At 42.0% G+C, this 23,889-nt stretch overlaps 1 protein-coding gene across 1 annotated transcript; it reads left to right on the top strand.

The window, feature by feature from the left end:
- The first annotated feature begins 191 nt into the window (after positions 1 to 191).
- On the top strand, positions 192 to 22,867 carry GIT2 (GIT ArfGAP 2). Its single transcript, NM_001395909.1, is given in 21 exon segments — positions 192 to 303; positions 2,993 to 3,126; positions 3,631 to 3,743; positions 4,114 to 4,219; positions 4,582 to 4,668; positions 4,813 to 4,943; positions 5,056 to 5,150; positions 5,743 to 5,788; positions 7,279 to 7,330; positions 8,014 to 8,086; positions 8,425 to 8,522; positions 8,825 to 8,936; positions 9,218 to 9,360; positions 9,804 to 9,953; positions 12,575 to 12,823; positions 13,998 to 14,087; positions 17,086 to 17,168; positions 17,283 to 17,465; positions 21,707 to 21,770; positions 22,521 to 22,602; positions 22,604 to 22,867. Coding segments are annotated over 21 exon segments (2,274 nt in total). The 5' UTR covers positions 192 to 251; the 3' UTR covers positions 22,735 to 22,867.
- Positions 22,868 to 23,889: the final 1,022 nt, after the last annotated feature.

Genomic DNA, 23,889 nt, shown 5'->3' with positions numbered 1-23,889 from the left:
AAGGCGCACAGCCATCGCTGGTGAGGGCAGTGTCCCCAACCGCCATCTTGAGCCGGGGCGACGCGACGGCTACGGCGCCGCAGCTCCGCCCGACTCCTCGCGTTGGCGCAAGCGGTTTCGTGAATAGCGCCGGCGGCGTAGCGGGCGGCGCTGCCGTGCGCCTGCGCGCTGCGGGCTCGGCTCGGCCGCCCGGCGGGGCTGAGGCGGCCCCGTGAGCGCGGCAGGAAGCGGCCGTCCCGCTCCGCGCCGCGATGTCGAAGCGTCTGAGGAGCAGCGAGGTGTGCGCAGACTGCAGCGCGCAGGGTAGGCCCGGCTGCGCCGAGGGGGCGAGGAGTAAAAAGGGGGAGGAGGGGGCGGCCGGGCCCATCCCCACCCCCTCCCCTGAGGAGGCGCGGGCAGGTGCCGCTGGCGGGCGGGGGTGGGCCGGGGTGCAGCGCCGCTGTGCGAATGGGCGCCGTGCTGACAGGCGGGCGGTGCGGGATCTCGGGGACAATAACGGAGGTCTGAAAAGTGGCTCGTGTCCCCGTTTCTGCTCGTCCGTAGCGCTGCTGTTCTTGTGTTCGGGACTGTTTTGGTTTTCATTTGAATAATAGCGTGTGTTTATTGCCCGTCTCTGCCAGATCGGTGCGTTTTCTGTTGGTTGTGTTTTCTGTTTGTGTTCCTCTTCCGTGGATCTGATCTGATGTGGGCAGTGAAATGAATTAAAGCGCTGCAGCGTGAGCCGATGGAGGCGGCGGTGGGAGGTGGGGAAAGGAAACGTGGGTCTGAGGGGGCTCAGAGGGCACTGAGGCCCTGGCAGTGCTGCCCAGAGCTGTGGGTGCCCCATCCCTGAGGTGCCCGAGGCCATGGGTGGGCCCTGGGCAGCTGAGCTGGGGGCAGCCAGCACATGGCAGGGTCATGGCCCTGTGTTTTGTTGGGTGATGTGCGACAGCATCAGCAGGTCTGATCCTCGTGGAAAAATCTGCTGTGTGTAAGGAAAGCTTAATCCTTTCTTAAAAAAAAAAAAACCCTTCCTTGATTGAAAGTAGAGTTTGTGGGGCTGTTAGGAGCTGCGGTGTTTGAGCCAGGTTGGCTTCTGGGGCTTCCGTAGTTTCTCTTCACTTCTTTGGGAAACACAAGTGGTTGTCCTGTGCAGACGGAGAGTTTTACGTGCTCTTTTCTGATGCGTTTCCTATGCCGGGGCAGGAGCTCACTTCTCATACCCGCAGAGCACGCCTGTCCTTGCACACTTCCTGTTTTGAAGCACTCTGCCATGTTCCTGAAAGCAAACTTGAGAGATCTTTTGAGCTTTTGTTGCGTTCTGCCATTGGTATAAGTGTATTCGAGTTGTATTCGTACCTGTATTGCCTTTAAAAATGGACTAAACTCCAACACAGACATTTAACTTAAACCTATAACCTCCTCTAACCTGAGGACAGCCCTCTGTCATAACCAACACTGTTCCCTTTCTGGTCCCCACCTGTTACTTGAGAGCAAGTAAATGGCACCAAGCCACGTCTGAACTGAATGGAAGCCCACAAATCTTCATGTAGTTTGATTAGAACTCCGCTTGCAATTAAACCAGCATGACTTCAAAAACAGGTTGCAGTGCTGAGCTCCCACTGCTGTTTGACCAGCCTTGTACATAGTGTGTGAGAGCTCAGATTACCAGCAAGGCCTCTGCTTTTCTCTTCATAGTAGTGCTGAAGCCTCCTTTCTGCTATGGAACGACCAAATAAGCAGGAGCTTACTTTGCTGTAGCTGAACAGAGCCAGTTACGTTGCATATTGAGTGAGCAGCTCATAAGCACTGACTGAAACCAGGAACACAGTGGCTTTCGGAAGATCGCATTGATGTATGAATGAGTCTATGATGAGCCTGTCTAATGAGAAGGGATGAGGCTCATTAGTCTGGAAGGATGCCTCCAGTCTTGGGTTGTTAGGTTGGGGTTAAAGCAGCTCATTTTGTTGTTATGTTTTTCCCTCTTAGAAGTGCAAGTCGTTAAAATAATGGCATGGTTTAATAATGAGCACACAAACTCCTTATTACTTTGTTTTTTAAATTAGATTAGCTTTTTTTTTTTTTCCCTACAGCATATACTTCAGTTTGGCTCTGGGCTATGTGATAGTGTATGGCAAACAGGTATACAGATTGTAAGGTAAAGAGGTATAGGACCAGAGAGATTATCACATTTACAAAGGAGTAATGAAATAAAGAGCTTACCTGTGTCCTGGGCTCACAGAAGGGCTTCAAGAGGGGGTGATCTCCAGATAGAGAACCTTCTTCCTTGGGAGTCAGCCCTTAAATGGGGGTCTAGGAGCCAGGCTCCACCCCTTCTGGTCACTCAGGTGAAAGTGCATTCACCTGTGCCCCTGCGGCTGACTCAGTGCTCGCCTCAGGTGGTCAATCAGAGGTTCAGGCCATGATTCAACAGTTCCCATACAGATAGCTATCATCTTTGAGTAGATGCTGCCTTGCCTTGTGAGCCGTAGCTCGAACGGGTTTGTCTGCATTGCCTTCAGCACACACAGCATCAGCTCTGCTCAGAAACCACATCAGTGATCACATCTCACGTCTCATGGATTCAGTATATTTATGGCACGGGTCACAGCAGGATATTTTTGTGATGCACAATTGCTTAGATGTATTCTGACATGATGCAGAAGATCTCTCATCAGATACGGGCTTGTGTTGTACTCATTCAGCCTCAAACCCGTCTCTGGATTTGGAGTTAAGTAGTTTTCCAAAACAGAAGAGGTCTTGAATTCTTTTTCCTCCTGCAGTGTGCTAGCTCTGACGATCCGTCTTGCTGCTCACTTTCTCTTCCTGCAGGGTTCTTGGCCCACAGAGCCTCTTCTGTCACTGACAGAAACCGGAGTTCCTTCTGAACACTGCGCTGAGAGCAGTAAAGCTAAAGTTAAAATGCAGAGTTCTAAAACACAAAGTCATTTTCCGCTCTGAAATAAGAAGTTGTGTTGCCTTCTGTGGTTGTGATAAATGTATTCTTTTTCAGATCCTTGTTGGGCATCTATAAACAGGGGAATTCTGATTTGTGATGAGTGCTGTAGCGTTCACCGGAGTTTAGGGCGTCATATCTCTCAAGTGAGACATCTCAAGCACACACCATGGCCTCCAACACTGCTGCAGGTAAACAGCAAAGACATTTCCTCCTTCATTAAAGCTAGAATTTCTTTGTGGTGTTTCTCTATATATGTATATATGTATATTTTTTTTATAGTCTTTTATTTCTCTTGTTTTTGCCATGGAGGATTGATAAAATCCCTAATATCTGTGTCTTTTTTATTTGATACCTTTGTTTTGGGAAGGGACCTTCAGTTTTTCTTTCAGACCTGTGCAATGCATCTGCTTCAACCTAAATTTTCAGTATATAGCGAGCCTCTCTTTTTGGTAGAGATGCTCTTGTGGAGGGAGAGAGAATTTTAAGGGGGTTCACATTACGTTTCACACAACAGTCTCCTAAACATCAGTTGGGCTCTTACACCCCAGTAGGTTTTAGGCACTGGTACATAGAATATGAGTCAGTGCCATCCTGCTGCTGGGTTCACAATACTTGCAGCTTTCTGATGAATCAGTCTGTGCAGCTAGCAGCAAACGTTCTTCACTCCTGCCTGTATACATTTTGGATTTCAGATGGTTGAAACACTGTATAATAATGGTGCTAACTCCATATGGGAACATTCGTTGCTGGACCCTGCTTCTGTTATGAGTGGAAGGCGCAAAGCTAACCCTCAGGATAAAGTGCAGTAAGTGGAAAATTACAGATCTTTTCTTTGTAGAGGTGTGATTGTTTTATTCAGCAGTGACATAGACACCAAGGTTTACGTGGGAACCTAAGTATGTTTTGTTTCTGAAGATAGCAGAAGTAGTAAACTAGTTATTTGCTCACAGATGTCCTGGTTTTATGGTTTTCCTTGGTATTCCACGTCATCAGATTTTCTTTTTTAACATAATTCTCAATGGTTACTTTTCAATTTATTTCAAAGATGGAAATACAGCTTCAATTCTGTGAATTATTGATTCCTGATGTCTTGCTTGGAATAGTAATAGTTGATGTCTGTTGTTTCGAAAGCACTAACATTTCTTCCCATTTTGTTGCTTGGGGTTTCTCTGCAGTCCCAATAAAGCTGAATTCATTAGAGCTAAATATCAAATGTTAGCATTTGTTCATCGCTTGCCATGCCGTGAGGATGACAGTGTAACTGCCAAAGATCTCAGTAAGGTGAGTTTTTTGGTGGCTTTTTTTTTTACCCTGGCAATGTACAGAAGCTACAGCTTGTGTGTAACAGCACACTGAAATCAAGTGAATTTAGTTGCTTTCAACTTAACTGTTGGTGCTGTTCAGCACCGTTATGTAAACAAACAGAGCTTGACTTCAGCCTGAAGCAGCTTTTTATGTAATATATAAATATATAGAGATTCTGGAGATGTGGATGGTTCAGAGGCATTGATTTAGGTTAACTTGGAGAAAAAAAATGTTATATAAAACAGCTGCAGCAAGAATTCTTGTATAACTGTTTCTAAAAGCATCGCTGAATCACTGTTACTGCCTTTGTGTTGAATAGAATCCTCCTCCTTTTTCAGCAACTCCATTCCAGCGTGAGGACGGGGAATCTGGAGACGTGTTTGCGATTGCTCTCCTTAGGAGCCCAAGCCAACTTCTTTCATCCTGTATGAACCTCTTTTTCACTATTTTGATGTGTGATCCGTTTTTAGTGTTTGTAGTATTGATGCAGGTTTCAGATGATGCATATTTCAATGTATATTCAGAGCTGTTGATGAAATAGTGATGTGCTTTTCCTTACTGACCCATAGGAGAAAGGAAACACCCCGCTCCACGTTGCTGCTAAGGCAGGACAGACTTTGCAAGCAGAGTTATTAGCAGTGTATGGTGCTGATCCTGGCACACAAGATTCCAATGGAAAAACTCCAGTTGACTATGCAAGGTAGAAGGCTCTGACATTTGTGATGTCTTTAAACGTTAAAATTTTTGTTTTTATATAACTAATATAGAAGTATAACTAATAGATCTCTTCTTTGTATGTTTGTGTAAACCAGACAAGGTGGGCACCATGAACTGGCAGAGCGCCTGATAGAAATTCAGTATGAACTCACTGACAGGTTAGCTTTCTATCTCTGTGGCAGGAAACCAGGTGAGTAGAAAAATCTGCACCCCCTAGGTCTTTATATGTTAATTGTTGGGCAGTTCAATCTGTGGTATATATTGTTTCCATGTTACTACACTTTTAATGTCCCTTGTATATCTTAGAAAATTAAAAATTAAGGGTTTATTATATTTAAGGTTGGGTGAGTACTCTTGAGTTGCAGGGAAAATGCAGTTTTTGTAATGCTGATTAGTCTGCAGGACATATTGCAGAAGCACTGAACAAAATAAAGTAGTTTATTCTAATTGAAATGCAAAAGCAGAGGAGTACCCAATTCAATGAGTGCTTCTTTGCAGGTACACACTTGGAAATTTTTAGCCATTAGGTTCCGTAAGGGCACCTGCATTAGAGCTGAAGCTTATTTAGAAAAAAAAATAATGCAGTTGATAAGATGTAATTGGAAGCTTTTATAGCATGAGCAAATCATGGTAGGAACCTTCTTTGAAGACTTATTAGCTTCCTGTAGTTGGAAATTGATGACTTGCAAGACGTTCTGTCCTGGGTTTGCATATATCCCTGGATTTCTCACTGCAATCTCCCACTAACAGCCTATTAAAGTATAGTTTGTTTTCAACTCTAGATCATAAAAATGGACAGCACTTTGTTATACCTCAGATGGCGGATAGGTGAGTTTCTGACTCCACGACATGCCTGTAAAGCTGTTTGTAAACAGACAATCCTTAAGAGTTAGATTGAAAACTTCCCTCTTTGAAATAACTTCTAAGCTTGTTGTCATTTTAGCTTTTTAAGATGTGCTTTTATCAATCTTAGACAAAATCAGAAAATTATAGAAGCTTATTATTGGTTGAAATGCAGATGGAATAATTAAATTAAACACATGGATATTTCTGGGAAACAGATTTTATAAAACAATGTAAGGGTCTGTTAACTTCCTGATACTGCATTTAGAAACAAATGTTTGCAAAAAAAAAAAGCAGCATTTCTGACAGTGGTTGTACTTTTGGTCACGTGAGTGCTCTTAAGTTTTGATCACAGTCAATTCAAGCATTTTTCCTATGAAAGATACCATGTATTAATCATAAGTCATAAACATTTTTCTTTTATTGCCACGCCATTGGAAATAAGACGGCTGTAAGTAAACTGCTGTTCAGTTTATTGCTATTGTCTCTGGAAAGCTGTAAAACAGATAAAAATTGTAGGCAGATACTATGTAATTATTGGTAACAAAAAGCCTACTCACCTGTAACTTTTTAATACTATGTTGTCAGCTATTAGGTTAAGTACAGTGCAAAGTCTTTTGCAGAGCAGGGTAAGCATGGTTTGTCACATTGCACAGAGAAAGAAGCTGACATGGGGAAAAGAACTCATTCAGAGATGCATTTTAGGTTGCAGAGCATGGAGTGCAACCTGACTGTCTCACCTCCGCCTGATGTCCTCTGCTGGTCTTTTAAACTTCATTTTATATAATTTTTCCTTACGTGGGCAGCAGCCTACATGATTCCCTGTGATGTTCAATCATGCAGAGATTTACTTGAGCCGTTTCATCTTTGTAGGTCAGGGATGTCATCCCCTGGGTGATAGAAGTATGGACTTAAAATTTGTCAGCTTCCTAATCTGTGTCTTTTATGATTAATTCAGTTGAGCTGCAGAATTTTCATCTCCTGCCTCATGTTCAAGGCTGGGAGATAGCAGAACAAATTATTTCCCAATTGGTACAGAATAATGTAAAGCAGGGCCTGTAGCTGCAGCCCTCTGGCAGCCTGATGGTCACGTTCCTCCTGCACAGTCCAGTGGAACAAATCCTGTGTGTTTCCTATGAACTTGAGTTTTGGTCACAGCATGTTCTTCAGGTTCTCTACAGGAAGCATTTTGTTGTTTTACAACTTTATCACTCCTTGAGCTATACAGATAGGTTCTTCTATTCTGAAGGGTTGTTGGGATTCTTTTGATTTAGATTTTATTTAGTAAAGGGTAAGAGATTGCTAATTGGTGTATTAGTAATATTGGAAAGGTTGATGCGTTACAAACTGTATAAAATACTAACAAATTAAGGGGTATCAAATAAAACAGATTTTAATAATTGAAATGTGTGGTATTTACCTTTACAGAAGCCCTTAAATGCTGTAGATGTAATGATCACTTTTTGTTTTCATAGCAGTCTAGATTTATCAGAACTTGCAAAAGCAGCTAAGAAGAAGCTTCAGTCTGTAAGTAAAACTTCCGTGTGTGCTGTGCAACACCTTTACTGTAATGTGGCAAATGCTGCACTTCATCTTTCAAGCTGGTGTTTCAGCTACTTTCAGTTCCTAAACAAATAAATGTCACAGTGTGTATGTTAAATGCTATTATTTGCTTTTAACTGTCTGGGAAGCCAAACTAGATTGTCACTGTCTGCTGGTTAGTTGTTAACACAGACTGGCTAGCGTTACTAAGGTGTTTGTGACCAAATTCTTATACAAGTTAGGTTAAGGAAAAAGCATTTAGCTGAAGCAAATTGGACCAAAAGATGAGAACTTGTGGCAAGAGGAAGCACAATCATGATGATACCGTTCTATTCAGCAATGTCTATTTTAACATACTAGTAGTAGTTAATTTAAATGGATAGCTAGCTACAAGTAGATAGATTCCTGCTTTGTATTTTTGCAGGTTGGGGTGGGTTGACCCCAGCCAGTAGCCCAACACACCAACACGCGTGCCCTGCCAGCAGGACTGCTGTGACTTACACCTGCTTAATGCATAACTTAACAGCTTGCTTCTCAGCCTACTTAGTTATACAGGCTGGAAGAGTGCCAACAGAGAGCAAAGTTGTGCGCTTCTATTTTCAATGTTGTAGAGGTCTTAATATGTTCAGTTTGATTTTCAGCTGTAATTTTTCTTCTTTTACCCCTAGCTAAGCAACCACTTATTTGAAGAACTTGCCATGGATGTGTATGATGAAGTTGACAGGAGGGAAACAGATGCAGGTGAGCAGAATGTGTATAAAACATGAATTGTTACATCACAAAGGAGATGCTAGTGGCAAGCATGTGTTCTGTTTAAAATACTTTTGTATTAAGAAATTACTGATAGTGGTAGTTTCTTCTATTGTATTGTATTCAGGTGCATGTTCATTTAAGTGTTTTTTTTTGGTTGGTTGGTTTTCTTTTTTCAAAGTAAAGAGACCTCTGGGGGAGAAAAAAATCTCTGGTTGAATTGTTTGATTTGTGCTTGAAATTGTGGTCTGTTTCTTTGGCAAAAAACACTGCCAAGCAGCACAGGTAGTTTAATCCCTTGTTATTCTTTTTTTTCCTTCCTTGAGCAGTTTGGCTTGCTACTCAGAATCATAGTACACTTGTGACAGAGACCACAGTGGTACCCTTTCTTCCTGTAAATCCTGAATATTCCTCAACCAGAAATCAGGTATGTGATCATCTTAATATTGTAAAACTACTCTATGTTTAATTCAGACTACTCTTGTTTAATAAGCCAGTTATTCTAAGCCATACTGCTCTACTGTACTTTATTGTTGTAGAAGAGTTGCAAGTGCTTATGAAGAGGATAAAAAAAATGTTTTGCATTACCTCTTCCCTAGAGTTCTACAGATGCTTAAATTGAACAGTCAGCTCACTGTAACTGCTGTAGTCTTTGTTTTGCCTGGAAACTGTGCTGTTCCTCTAGTATATGACACACATTAATTTTATAAATATTATTCTCTAACTTAGGGAAGACAGAAACTGGCTCGGTTTAATGCTCATGAGTTTGCTACGCTAGTTATAGATATTTTAAGTGATGCCAAACGAAGACAACAGGGGAATCCTCTCTCTGGTTCAAAAGGTGAGTTTTGGTTGGCAGCTCTTCCATGCTTCTGCACACAGTCTTGCAGTAATTTAATTGATGTGATAGGATAGCATCATTCAGAAGTACTATATCTATGAAGTACTATGAGAAAAAAAACTTATAATGTTTTTATATGACAAGAAGAACTAAACTAGCACATTGTTGGCAAACTGTACTGTCTCTCTGGTTGAAGAGCTTATTTGTTTGATTAACTATTTTTATGCACTTCCATTTCTCCTTCAAACTTAGTGTGTTTTAAAATGGGTTTTGATTGACAGAAAATGTGGAACTGATACTCAAATCAATCAGCAATCAACATAGCAGTGAAAGTCAGGATAATGACCAGCCTGATTATGACAGTGTTGCTTCAGATGAAGATACTGATCTGGAAACAAATGCAGCTAAATCAACTAGGCAGAAGGTAGGTTGGAGGTATTGATGCACCAAATGTCATTCATAAAGGTAATCTGAAGGAAAATTAACATAAATAATCAGAAAATGAATATTTTAATTAATTTCCAGCTTCACTTTAGAATTCTCTCAGTCTATGTATACTTTCTAACAGAATTAGATGTTGTGACATAAAGAATTTATACTGTAAATAAAAGGCTGTGTCAGAAAAAATGGTGCCATTGTGCATGTCACGAGATAAGACCTAATTGGAATTGGATCTACTGAAATGCTTTTAATCAATGGTTACATGGTATTTCACAAACATTTACTTCTTCCCACTCAAAAATATTTGCAGCATATCAATACTGACTTGAGTATTTTATGCCATTCCTGAAAGTAATGCAGCATGGTGAAGAAGGGGCAGTCATTGTCCTGTTTTCTTTCAGCAGACTCAGTTTTCTCTGTTTCTAGAGCCTGGATTCAGATTTGTCAGATGGACCGGTGACAGCCCAAGAGTACATGCAAGTTAAAAATGCACTGGTGGCTTCTGAGGTAAAGATTCAGCAGCTAATGAAAGTGAACATCAACTTGAGTGATGAGCTGAGGATCATGCAGAAAAAGGTAACAAGCACAATAATTTAACCCCATCCAATTACGTGTTTTCAGTTGTGCAGAGAAAAACTGCTGAAACTGAAGATGCAATGACCTAATATGGTGATAGTGAGAGAACCTTTAAAATGAACCTGCTTTAGAATCAGATAGGAATGTGTATTTGTAGCAGAACTTACACGTGTATTGAGCTCACTATTCTGTTTGTCACCCTAGTCTAGAAAGGGCTGTCTGTTTCTTCAGATGGATTTCCCTACCTAGTATTAAATGCCCTGTTTTCCAGATAATTACAATACTGCAGTACATATAGCATGCCCTGCAGGAAGCCCTCCTTAAAGAAAAAGTTGGCTTCAGAGTGTTCAAGCTGTCCTCTTGCAGAGAAACCTGTGCTCAGTACTTTATTTCCCTGTGTTCTTTTGGGAAAAGGAGGCACCACTGACCTCTTAGGATCTGATGCCCAGATAGTTCAGCAAATCCAAATATCCTTGGCTATTCAGTGCCAACTTTTTATTACAATTGTATTCAGCCTTTGAGATCCATTGGAATGGTGAATACAGAGAGGAACCAAAGAGTATTTTTTTTTTAATAGCTTGTACTGATGAAGCATTTTTTGTATCAGTTGAATTAACTTCTCATTGACATCGAGTTTCTTGAAACAGATTTAACATACGTGTGGGGAAAAAATAATTACGGCCTATGAATTAATGACCCTTCAGTGTATGCTTATGTGGTGTGGCAAAAGAGATCATTGCTGCAGTAGAACTCATTTTGAAAAACAACACAGCTGAGGCTCACTCATCCTGGAGATGCTCCACTAATGCTATGTCCTGGTGATGTGCATAGCTATGGGACTTCAGTTAGTCTCAGTGGCTCTGCAGTGCAGCAGTGTGCCTCTGTGGGACACAGGAGAGGGAGAAGCAGTAACAGCTGGATTAGCTCTGAGCTACTGAGAACTGCAGCGCAGTATGAGAGTTCTCTGCTGGGTTATTTGTGGCAAGGCACCAGAATATCTATACTACTTCAGCAATTGTAGTGCAATAGATGTCATTCAAAAGGCTCTCTTTTTTAGTATCATTTTCTAAGGAGGGGCTTAGAAGGTCACAAACCTGTTAGAAAAAAACTTTTGAAGTCCACTTATCACATTAGCTAACAGTGCACCTGATTTTTTGCATTACTGTTACTCAAATATGCCAGTTAAAGAGGGTGCACCTGATGAGTGCCACTTCAGGAGAGATTATCTCTAAAAGGAAAATAGTTCTGTTGCTTCAGTGGGCATCCAAATGGGAAAAGTAAGTTTTCATGCCTGCAGATTTTTCTAAAAACATGTAGATGCTTACAAGCTTGCTGTGTGTTTACATTAGCTGCTGGTTTAAACTGTACCTAAAGCAGGTTATAAAGAGTGGCAGAAGCTAGGAAAGAGGAAACTACAAATCTTACCTCTATCAAAAGAAAAAACATTTAAATAGGTGCTGTTCTTGAGGTTGCATGTGATTATAGTAAATGCTAGCAATAATACACCATTTAACATTTAAAAAGGCCATCATCTGTTTGAAATACTTGGTATATTGTTAGAGAATTGCTGATGCATAGTTTTTCTTCTACATTTTTTCTTTATGATGTGTTAATATAGCAAACTTACTCCAAGTAGCTCCATAAAATTCAGGGTTGTTGTAATTTTACTATCCATCAAATACATACAATAAAAAAAGCTTTAAAATTATTTCTTGTTGGCTTCTTAGAAAGCAGTAGCTGATCCTTTATTTTCATAAGCTAAACTCTCCTCTTGCTTTGCAGAGCAAGCTCTGGTTTTCTTTGCACTGCCTCTGATGTCTGTGCTTTAATTTGGGCCTCTTCAGATTTTGTGGGTCTATGGCAAGCAGGTATTCAGATTGTAAGGTAAAGAGGTATACAGGTATAGGACCAGAGAGATTATCCCATTTACAAAGGAGTAATGAAATAAAGAGCTTACCTGTGTCCTGGGCTCACAGAAGGACTCCAAGATGAGTGATCTCCAGATAGAGATCCTTCCTCCTTGGGAGTCAGCCCTTAAATGGGGGTCTAGGAGCCAGGCTCCACCCCTTCTGGTCACTCAGGTGAAAGTGCATTCACCTGTGCCCCTGTGGCTGACTCAGTGCTCGCCCCAGGTGGTCAATCAGAGGTTCAGGCCGTGATTCAACAGTTCCCATACAGTGGGCCTTATGTCATAGTCCTCTTTGAAGTTCTTGTGTTGACCGCTGAAATGGATCACCTTGCTTGAATAAACTGTTCTTTTGGCAGTCCTTCCCCATGCATCCTCATTGTGTTATGTGATTGAAACATGCCACTGCAGCCAGGCTGGAAGGAACAGATTGTGTGTTTTTTTAACTACAACAGCCAATTTTAAGATCCAGTTTGACTTGCAGCCCAACAAACAAGTGCTGGAAATCAACTCATAAATATTTGCCAGATCTGCAACATAGACACTTCTGTGCTTACACTAAACACATCAAATAGGTTGTTGAAGAATAAATCAAACCCCAGCTCCTGGAAGCTGGATTTGCTAGTAAAGCAGACAAGCGTGTATTGCCTAGTCAGTTTGCTTTTGACGCTTGCTATTAGAAAAACAAAGTCCCACTGCTAAACGTTTCTTTCAGCTTCAAACGCTACAGAGTGAAAATACCAACCTCAGAAGACAGGCCACAACAAATATATATCAGGTCCAAACTGGTTCTGAATACACAGACCCTACCAACAATTCTTCCTTAAAGCGACGACCATCTGCACGGGGTAGCAGGCCCATGTCCATGTATGAGACTGGATCAGGTCAGAAACCCTACCTCCCCATGGGAGAGGTCACATACCCAGAAGAAAGCATAACGAGACTACAACCTTTTCCTCCACACGTAAGTAAAACTGCTAATGCTTCTGCATTTCTCCTTTTGTTCAACTTTTCTGTCTCTTCCAACTATACTCGCTTACCAAAGCTGCTCAACTGTTTGCTTTGGAGGGAGTTTGAACTGTAAGAGTTGTTACCGTTTGCTGTATTAACATGTCTGCAGGAGCTTGATGTTTTGAAACGTAAAAGCTGTAATGGCTCTGGAACATATAAGCTGAAGCTTTTGGCTTCTGCTCAGCTGTTTCTTTTAACCACAATATATTTTCCAAATATCAACGTGTGACTTTGAAAACCGAGAGGGAGGTAAAAAGTAGTATTCTATAAAGGTAGGTACAACTCATAGATTTATTGCTTGAGATGTACAGGTGCATGACCCTTTGTGGCACCCTAGAATGATGTTCAAAAAAAAAAAAAAGAAAAACCTGACGCCAACTTTTTCCCTAGGCGACCAATTTCCTGTTCTGAGTTTGGAACTGGAAGCTGAAGGTGGTTTAGCTCTGTTGGTTGAACAAATTCTTCTGAATTAGTGTTTTCCCATATGATGCATTGGTAGTGGAGAGGGAGCTCTGTTTCGGCCACTGGGATTCTGCACTGATGTGGGAGGAGGGCAGACGTTCTGTGAGTGTTCCGAGGAGGACAGTGGGCACCCCAGGGAATTGGTAAAGAAGTTTGTATGCTGTTCCTTCTCCTCGCCCCTCCCTGCAGTTATGTTAAAAAGAACTTAAAAAACTATGAAGTCTGTATCATTTTAAATGATGTTGACATGTTGCTAAAGCATTTCTGACAGAGAAACACCGGAATTCTTTCATCAGTGCCTATGCATGCAAAACACAATAGTGCTGTGTTTGGGTCCTTTGCTTTCTGCATTTTGAAATTTGGATAGAGGTAGTGGTTTTGAAGCACTGCTATGTGGGGGCTGGTTAATTTGGTATTGTGGTGAATGCATTTTATTCTCTGTGAAATTCAGTGCCTCTAAAATATCAGGATTAGAATTACCTCAAAGCCTCAAAAGAATAGTGTATAAATTAAGTCTGCTCAGGCTCAGCCAAGTTCTCAAAATCATTCTTGCTTTATGTCATCTCAGACGGTTTTAAGAATGCTTCTTTATTTCAGTTAAGAATTATTTGTGTTTTGTTTTTGGTGTTGGTTTGCCCGAGTGTTTTTCTCTTTCCCATTTTTAGATCGGGAGGAGTGCGTTTGTGACCTCCTCTTCATCTCTACCTTCCTTCCCCTCCACGCTTTCCTGGTCAAGGGATGAAAGCACACGAAGGGTTAAGTACCTTCCCAATTGGTCTTTTACCTGGAGGAGGTGGCAATCTCCCAGAAGGCTTATGCCTCTGTCCTCTGCCCTTTTATGCTCACTAGCCTCCATGCTTGCACGAAGCAGCATTTCATCACTTTCCGTTTCTTCGCACCGTGCTGTGGATACTTTCCTCTCTAACTCCACAACATCTAAAATCTTCAGCGTTTAACCCTGTGCACAGTCACTCCAAATCACTTGTTGAGCTGCGTAACAATGAAAACAGCCAGAAGACAAGTTGGCTGCTGTTTGGAAAGGGATTTGGCAAGCACTGATTGATATTTCATAAGCCAATATGCAACTCTTCCTCTTGACTAAAATGCACTGCATGAGGCACGTGCATGTCCTAACTTCTGAGCCTGCTTTCTTTGGGGCTATCAGTCTGCACCAGTCCACATCGATATTCATTGACTGTTTATCTTACAGGTGTTCATTACTTTGTTTGAAGTGAGTTCTTTAAGCATCCAAACACAATGCCCAATGATTCTTACAGTGTTGGCTAGCCTGCTTTCTGCTGACCTTAAGAGATGGAAGTCTGAATGGGTGTGGGAATTGCTGTTAGCAAGACTGTTTTCAGGACAAGGTGAAAGACACTGAGTGTGTATAAAGGAAGCTTACAATGGTGTTCCATCAGGCTCTACGAAACCATATTTAACAAAAACACGTCAGGGAAAAAAACAGCAACGTTAAATGCGTTCTGCAAGCTCTTGTTGTTCCAAAGGTGCTGTCTTTACTGCAACTTCTTGTCAACCGTTTGCTATTTTGAGAAGCCTCAGGCAGCTTCTTAATCTCTTAAAAACATTTTTCTCTTTCTTGTAGTGAAACATTTAAACCGGGCCTCTCTCAGCCTCATTTGCTAGAAGAAACCCTAAACGCCAGTTTGATAGCCTAGTCTGCACCAGCTTCTTTTGACTGTATTTTTTAGTTTGGGAACCTTGTAACAACTGTAAAACCAAGTTTCATTTGCAGCTCTAGAAGAACATCCGTTTTTGGCTGTGCGGGGTCCCCCAGCAGCTAAGTGTGTCACAAACTCATGAGTGCTGAAGGTGAGCAGCCTTCAGCTTGGCTGTGGCCATTTCCCTGCACTGCCAGCTTGCACTACTTGCAGGAGGTATCCTCTGTCATCAGAATGAGTTGATTGCATTCTGAGATCTTGCTGATTAAACCTCTTTAACTTTGAAGGACGTAGTAACGTGAGGTCCTTTGGGCTGTTTTTAGATGTTTATGGCTCGTTTCATAGAAACTTGCAGGTAGCTTATATCCATTTTGTCATATTATACGTTCAGGGTTCAAGCTTGGCTTATTTCTGCGTTAAAACAAGACTCCCAAGAGTAAACTTGAGAGGGAAGTGTTTGTATTTCTTGTAAGATTTAACTCGTTTTGAAAAGAGCTTTTGGGAAAAGTTCTCCCTCTTTTTTTTTTTTTTTTTTAATTCTACTTTTTCTGTGTGGTTAATATAATGGAAACAGCACCATCTCATTCCAGTCCTTGGAAAATCATTGCAGAGTCTCCGCTCAAATTTTTGACATGACACAGTGTTTCTAAAAGCAGTCTGTGGCTTTGGGTGCTGAATGGTCAGACTCTTTCCACCAGGATAAAGAACCCACCTTCCAAATTCTTCCACCCTTTTTATTATTATTATTTTGGCTCTAATGTACTCCATATCAATTGAGAAAATAGCAGATTTACAGGGAGTGCTAGATATTAAAACTACAGACTGTGCATATAAAGTCCTTATCTTCAGAAGATACCTGTCACTATTTGGAGTTTAGTAGCTCTCCTCAGAGGTGAGCATTCAAAGGATCCTTCTGTTTTGTTTTGTTTTTTTTTCTTCTGTGCAAAGTAGCTGTAAAGTGGATGGAAAGCACTTGTACTTTGGGTGTTTGAATTTGGTGGTGTTAGCAATAGGTAAGTGCTTAATGAATGGAATAGCTCTTAACCAATGAAAAATGGTTCCTTGTCACGTTGTCAGTCCACCCTCAAGACAAAAGCATTGTTTCCTAACTGTAAGGATCTGGGATGCTGGTTGAAGATCTCTCTTACAATCTAACCCTAGAGATTCCCTTCATCTTGACTTCAGAGTTTCTGTAGAGCTTTAGCTTTGGTTCCTCAGCAGGGATGGCAGGGGGCCCTCTTGGGTGAACAGTGCCTGTGAATGAGGTGGGAGCTGATGCTGAGCCTGAGCTGTGTGTACAGTGACACTGATGTGTCTGGTTCTAAGTGGGTGAGCTGTAGCAGGCACTTCTAATGAGCGTTGCAGTTTTTAAGACTGGAAAAGGCAGATGTATAGTGGTCTCAGAGCCTGTCCGAAGATGGGACTGTGCCTCACAGGGCTTCAGATGGCAGGTCTGTGCGAATTGCAGAGATTGGCCTGATGCTAGGTGTTCCAGGAGCTTGTAATGCCAGGAAATAAACTATTCTAGAAGGCTAAACCTGTTCAGAGAAGGAAGCCTAGCTTTGTATTTCAAAGTCTGCTTTCAGTTTCTCCCTGACAGAGGGGTTTTGTGTTAGCATGTGTGGGGAGGGTGGGTGCTCTTGAGCTGCTGTGGTGCAAATATGGTCTTTTGTATTAGCAGCCCTCTGTTTGGGAGAGTAAAAGAACAAAAACAAACCCAGACATTTGAACAGGAGTTTAGGGTTAAAAAACAGCATCACCCTTGCCACATGGGTTGGATACATTGCTGGGAGGTGCAAAGCTGGTCTGCGTGAGAATAGGAGGTGGAAAATATTGGGCCTTTGGCTCTGTGAATAGCCTTCACCTTTCATTCTGCAGTTGGCCTTAACTCCAGTTGATCTGACCTCCTACCTGTTGATCTGGGGACAGCTAGATGCACTGGGCTCTGGAGTAGCAGCAGGTGTAGGGGCTGTTGTGCTGAAGGGCAAACCACATACATGGGATGCAGTGCTTGCACTCTTCTTGGGGCTCTTCTTTCTTGCATGGTGCTGAAACAAATCTGCCTTTGTTGCAGGCCTCGAAGCTGGAAAAGCAGAGCAGTGTGCCTGAGAGCGACTATGATAACACCACTGCCTCTCTGGAGCTGGAGGAGACGGGGTAGGTGCAGTGACACAGAGCTAATGCTGCAGCACCATGCTGCTGGAGGACAGGGAGGTCAGTGGTGATGAAGCTCTGTACTGCAGGGCTGACTTCAGCTTTCTTCCTTTGCAGGTCGGGCAGGAAGGGAAGGCAGAGGAGTGTCATTTGGCAGGGAGAGGGGTCCATCCCTGAGGACACCGACACAGCCCCCAGCTCCAGTTTGCCCAGTACAGAAGATGTGATTCGGAAGACTGAGCAGATCACTAAGAATATTCAGGAACTGCTGCGTGCAGCACAGGAGAACAAGCATGACAGGTAAGGCATGTGTGCTGGAAAGGCTCTGGAGGTTATGAGAAAATGAATAAAATGCAAGTGTTCTCAGAAGCACAGCTACTAACTGCCTGTGTTCATACTGGATTTCACACACATGAAGTATTGTAGGTCTGTGGTGTTCCCTGGTGTACTGGAGGATGTGTGGGGTGAGCAGGGCCAAGTGACCAGTGCAGGCAATGGAAGCACACGCTCCTGGCCAAAAAGCCAGTGCAGCACCCTGTGAGACCAGGAATGCAGGGCAGCAAAGCACTTGTGAAGTCTTGCTGCAAATTATCATTGTTGTTTAAGATAAAAATCACGAGTGTTGCAGAGAAATTCTTGTGGATCTGCAGACTGCAGTCCTTAGGTAATGACACTCAATAGAGGTGTGAAAGTAACAGTAAGTCTTGTTTCAGGAAAAATACATAGGCAGGGAGCATTTGGCTTTCTTATTTGCACGTCAGGTAATGCACAGCTTCAGTGTGTCAGCACAGCTTCAGCTCCCTTGGGGAACTTCTGGTCCATTTGAAAATTGATTTCCAGAATAACCATGAACACGTAAAAGATAGTCACAGTGTGCTCATCAGGTAGTGCTCCTGCACAGCTCTTCTGGAGGACGAGGACCGTAAATAATAGTTAGATCTTCCAAGTACAAACGTGCTTTAGATCTGGAGCAGTGTTCATCTCCAGATAAACCAAACCTGGCAGCTGGCAGTCTCACTGTGAGCTGTGTCCTGCCTCCAGCCCCGAGTTCGGCACCCATCTCAGCCCATCAGAAGCTGCTGGTGATTTTTGTTAAATCCTCACTTCCTGCCTTGCTGAGAGAAGTGCACAACAATGGGGCCACTCTTGTTCTGTGTTTTTTCCTTCTGGTACTTTTCTATTTTTAGAAAGGACAGTGCACGGCCTTTCCTTCTCACACTGAATGGCAAGTTCTAACGTGTCAGTGCTGAGCTCATTGCCCCTGCCCGTAACCTTTTCCACAGCAGTCCTTTGTTGCTTGATTCTCACAGATAGTAAGGAGCAATAGTGAGAGAAGTTTTAAATGAGTTTGGGTTTTACGTATGTCAAGGCTTAGAATATTTGAAATTAATTTAAAAAAAAATTATTGGAAAAAACAATGCAGTGTACCCAGCTTTTAGCTGTTAAATTGAATAGATATTTAAACAACTTGTGCTCTTTTTTGTGCTCTGTGTACCATGCCTGGGCTATGGTGTTTGCCAGTACTTACATGAGTATAATCTTCACTGAACTGTGAAGCTGTTCTCCTTGTTTTCCTGTTCCCTGGCTTTGTCTCGGGGCTCAGGATGGAGGAGAATGGTTCCTCCATTCCACCCTTGCAACAGGGAAACACTTCTTTAACGAACTGAGATAGTTGGGGATATAACAGCTTCCAAATTCCTGCTGGGAATGCTGTGGATAAAAGAATGGCATGCTGCATAGATGATCAGACAGTAATAAAATGATGCAAGAATACATCTATTAATGAAGCACCTTCTTCCCTTTTTTTTTTTTTTTTTTCCTGTTTCCTCACTTTCTTCCATTCCTTTTCCTGTGCTCCTCTGGCCAGTAGACCATTTGGGCGTGTGAGCACGCTCAAGCTCAGACACAGCCTTGGCTGCTGCAGCACGCTGGTTCCCTGGGCCAAGAGAGCTCCCCTGAGCAGCCCGCAGCCCGCTCCTGCCTCCTGGTACTCTGGCCTCTGTCCCTGCCTCCCAGGCACAGTGTCCTTTCTCTTTCTCTCTGCTGCCTTCCTCCCTCTCACTCCGTGGTGCACAGGGGTCGTTAAAGGCTATGCATGAAATGCTTTGGAAGATACAGAAAATTCAGGTATCAAGTGCAGGGAGTTACAAGCTACGAGATCACTGGTTCAGTTGAAGCTCCTGGTACTGATTTGATGCAAAACAGAATTGCAGACTGGAGCTGAGCTATCCTAGTTTAAGATGTTCTTCTGTCTCTGTTGTACCTGTTGTCCATGGAGATGAATAATGATAACTGACAGCACAATGTATGCTTGCTGCTTCTCTGCACTGTTGCAAAAGTAGCAGAATTTTCATGATTCCCTGCATGCAAAGTTCCCACTCTTCAGCTTTAGGTCTTCAACTGTTTATACAGCTGACATGCTGAACAAGAAGGTAATTTGGTCTTGAATCAATTTAAAAAAAAAAAAAAAAGATGTTTAACTAATGTCTCCTAACCTGACCAAGTATTTTATTAATGCCTAAAATAAAAATGAAACTTAAGTGAAATGTTCTATAAAACATAATTTCCCAAGTTTTAACCCCAGGTATTATTGCCAGCAATAAGTGTCAGAAATGGAGGAAGAGTTTTGCCACCACTTACTGGTGATGATGGATTCTCTTTTCTAAGCTGCCACAAAATCCCCCTGATGTCTTCTGGGACGTGTGTGAACACATCCAATGCATCAGGGTATTCCATGAGATTACACCATGAGCAATGAAGCCATCCCTCCTAGACATACCATAAACTTCACAATAACCTGGAGAAGATGTTGTGAAATATGCATCCTTAATCTTCACTTGGGTACTTTTAGGGTTTTATCCGCCTTGGTGGAGAGTTTAATCAGCGAAACTGGCTTTTTTATGAGGTGAAGTGCTGTTCAGTGTGGCTTGCAGGGAGCTAATTAATTTGAGTCACTTGCAGAATGGAAATTACAGTGGACTTGGGAGATTTCCTCCACTTTTAGGTTATTTGGAAGAACTCAGGTGATTTGAGACATACAGAAATACGCTTTTTTTAACTTATTTTTTTCAGGCAGTTTTCCTGCATTGCCAAAATGACCCCACTGTGTTGCTTCCCTGTCAGTGCATCCGCAACTGACCCATTTTTACACATTTGGTGTTGCAAGATGGCTGCATAACATGACTGTGGGTTTTGCTGTTTGGTTTTGTTGCTTGAAAGGGCAGTGATCTTCCATCATCTACAACTGCTGGGTGTTTTTCTTGAATGCTGTTGCTGTGTTATTTCTGAGGTTCTTTTGCTTAAGAGTGAACCATCTTAATTAACTAATGCTGCAAAGGAGTTTTTGAAGGATCAAAACCTTGAAGTAAGGCTACTGACGTGTTTTGAGCAGTCTAATTTTCATCTGGTGTGCAAGTCAGAAGTGAAATCTATGAGGACTAATGGAATCTGCATTTATTTGGTTAGCCATCACTGATTAACTCAATAGAATTACTGGATATTTAGCCTAAAACTGAACTTCTGTGAACGTGGTTGGTAGTTCAAAGCTGCATGTGTCTGTGAATTCAGTATGGGAATTGTGAATGGCATGTTTGCTGCGTTTACATGAAACATGAAATCAATGGAAACACTTTGGTTTTTGTAGAACTCAGATCCCAAGGTGTTTTTAGCTGGATCCTTAATGGTTTAACTACTTTTCTTGTAGTAGTGTGGTCTTCCAGTCTCTTGGTTTATGCAGAGAGGGCTCTTTCAAAACACAGACAGATCTTCCTGAAACAGCAGTGAGTTAAACTTACTCAGATCCCACGTGCAGAGAAATGTGTTTGCATCCACTTTTGGTTGTCAACACTGCACTGAGTAAAAAACAGCTGTTTTTTTCCCCAAAGCAACACCAGATTTTGTTTAAGTATTAAGTATTGTCAAACTGTGGAACCTTTACTGCATGTCTGACTTCATGAACTGGTTTGCTTGGGCACACTCTCCCGCACGTAGCAGCTATGTCTGTTGTATATACACCAAACAGAACCAGCTGAGCAACTTTCTGCCCAATTTAGAGGCAAGCTCTGGGGCAGGGAGGAAATGCAAGTTATGAATTAATGTGTAGTTAATATTCATAGACACGTGCTTTGTAATTGCATACAAATTGCAATTGCATACAAATTGTAATTGCATACAAAAGGACGTTTTCTGACAGTGCTTGGCATAATAGATGTGGACAGCTGTTTCTTCAAACACTGAGTGAAGAATAATGAAAAGTGAAGAAAGAATTTTGTATTATTTCAGTTCTTGTTTTCTCTGAAGTCACATAGTTACATACAAACCTGCGCTGCAGTGTGCTGGCAGTGCTTAGTAAGGAGGCACTAAGAACCACCCAGCTGTGTGCAGGATTACTGCAGCTGCCTAAAGCACAGCCTACAGAGATATTCTTGGAATATGTATGGGGTTTTGTTACCCAGTTGTTTCTAGGATAATAGCCACTGAGCAGTGAAACCGAAGAGGAAAGAGTGCAGACATGATGAATCATACATTGCATCTTTTTGCAGCTATATACCGTGCTCTGAGAGAATACACGTGGCAGTGACAGAAATGGCAGCCTTGTTCCCAAAAGTAAGTGTGTTTTTGACTTTTTTGTTGGATTTCCTTGCAGTAAATGAAAAGCAGGGGGAGGGGGATGTGACTGGGTTGATTTTTGACTCTTCCATCTGTATACTTATTCACATGCTAATCAGGAAAGGTTAATTTGTGTATCTGGGCCTCTGATTTTACTTTCGGACTTCCAACTTGAAAAAGTGCATGCAGTTCAGGAAAACCTGGAAGCTACTTGCCTTTTGCTTAAGGAGTCGTGGGGCTTTAGTGGAACTTAGCTAGACCACCTGGTTTCTTTTGGAATGCCATTACTTGTGTTTCTTAATGCAGATATGTGTAGATGTTCAAAGTAAATTTCAGGGAGTAAAATCTCCATCGTAAAGTTATTGAGTAAAACTGCCAGGAGCATCTCATGCTGTTGTACTTATGCTGAACTGTCTGTCTTGTCTGTGCTCTGTCCTGATATCAGCCAGGAAATGGGCATTAGAAAATCTGTGTGAGTAACTTCTCAAATGAGAGCAGGAATCAGTGTTCCTTGCATGTACTTGAGATTAAAGAGGAGAGATTCTGGGAACTTGCTTCATCCACTCCTACCCCACATCTGTGCAGCGATGGCTTCTATCACAGAACAGAGGGAAACATATTGTAGAAAGCAGAGTTCTAGCAGCAGAGGGCCCACCTTAAAGAGCACTTGTCAAGCACTACTGGGTAGTTAAAAGCCATCCTAAAACACTTCTTTTGTTCTGTCTGGTTCCACTTCTGCTTTCCCAGAAACCCAAATCTGAACTGGTAAGGACTTCTTTGCGCCTGCTGACATCTAGTGCCTACAGACTCCAATCTGAGTGCAAAAAAAACCCTTCCTGTGGAGACGTGTCCCACGACGGACATCCAGCTGGTCACACAGCAGGTCATCCAGTGCGCCTACGACATCGCCAAGGCTGCTAAGCAGCTGGTTACCATCACAACCAAAGAGAACAACAACTGAGTCACACTTGGCTTTTTCGGGTTTTTTTTAAAGGTTGAATTTCAAATATAGGTGTGGAACTATTCAGATTTTTATGAGGAAAAACTAAAGGGGCAAGAAACCTCCTTTTTTTTTTTTTAACTCAGTATTATTTTTTGCATGTTTTCTAACAATTTTAATGATTAATTTAACCCACTGCCTTATTTTGTGCCTGTGTTGCCAGTTTAGTTACAGATAGTAGCATGTTGCAAATAGCTCTTGAGCCAATATCATGTACCAGCGTTGTATCAAGCTCTTGCTAGATGTTTCCTTGGGGCCACTTGCAGCTTTCAGATATTGCTTGCCAAATCCCCACCAAAGTCAACTGCACATATCAGAGGGCAGAATCTCACCTCTGCTCTGTCCATCCTGGAGCCTCGTGTGCAGTGCTGCTGCTGATGGAGAAACCTGCAGTGAAGCAGGCTCTGAAGGCTCCAGGACTACTGCTCACCAGCAGCAGGAAGCTTGTAATCCTGGTGATGGAGTACAAGCCAAATGTGACCTGTTCCCATATCAACTGTTGTGCAATAATAGTACATTTTTAGTCTGCTGAAACAATAGTAGCTGTGGGCATCCAAGCTTGTTACATGTAACTATACAAGGTCTTTGTCACTTTATCTGTTTTGGAAGGAATTTGAATTTTAATAGTTATTTCTTTTAGTTGTCACTATGCCGTTAATATATATGTTTGATGTTACTTTAGGGCATTAGTGGTTAAAATATTATCCTTCGTTTCTGGCTCAGTAACTCATTTTTAAAGTTTCCTATGGAATTTTTCTGTCATCTTCCAGGCAACGTCATGTTTGCAGCAACACTGATGCAATTTCACTGAAGATTGGTGATTTAAAAGGAAAAGAAAATAAGGAAGTTATAGTGCCAGTTAGAAGAAGCTGTGTCTGCCATAGCATATAACCTCTGTACCTCACCGTATCCAAATGTGAAAAGATTTCTTATATCCAGTAAGTTTTTTGCAAAGCATTCAACTTCTTTCAGGCTGTATCCTGAATAACCCCTGCTAGGCTGTCTTTCAGAGAGGTAAATAGGTGGTAAACAACCACATGCATTTCAGTTTTTTCCATTCATAACAGTTCATGAAACTTCAAAAAACACATAAGACCTTAATTACCAAAAAACTAT

This window comes from Gallus gallus, chromosome 15, assembly GCF_016699485.2.
Source record: "Gallus gallus isolate bGalGal1 chromosome 15, bGalGal1.mat.broiler.GRCg7b, whole genome shotgun sequence".
Lineage (NCBI taxonomy): Eukaryota > Metazoa > Chordata > Aves > Galliformes > Phasianidae > Gallus > Gallus gallus.
Note: the sequence above shows the minus strand (reverse complement) of the source record. Positions and strands in the feature narration are given on the sequence as shown.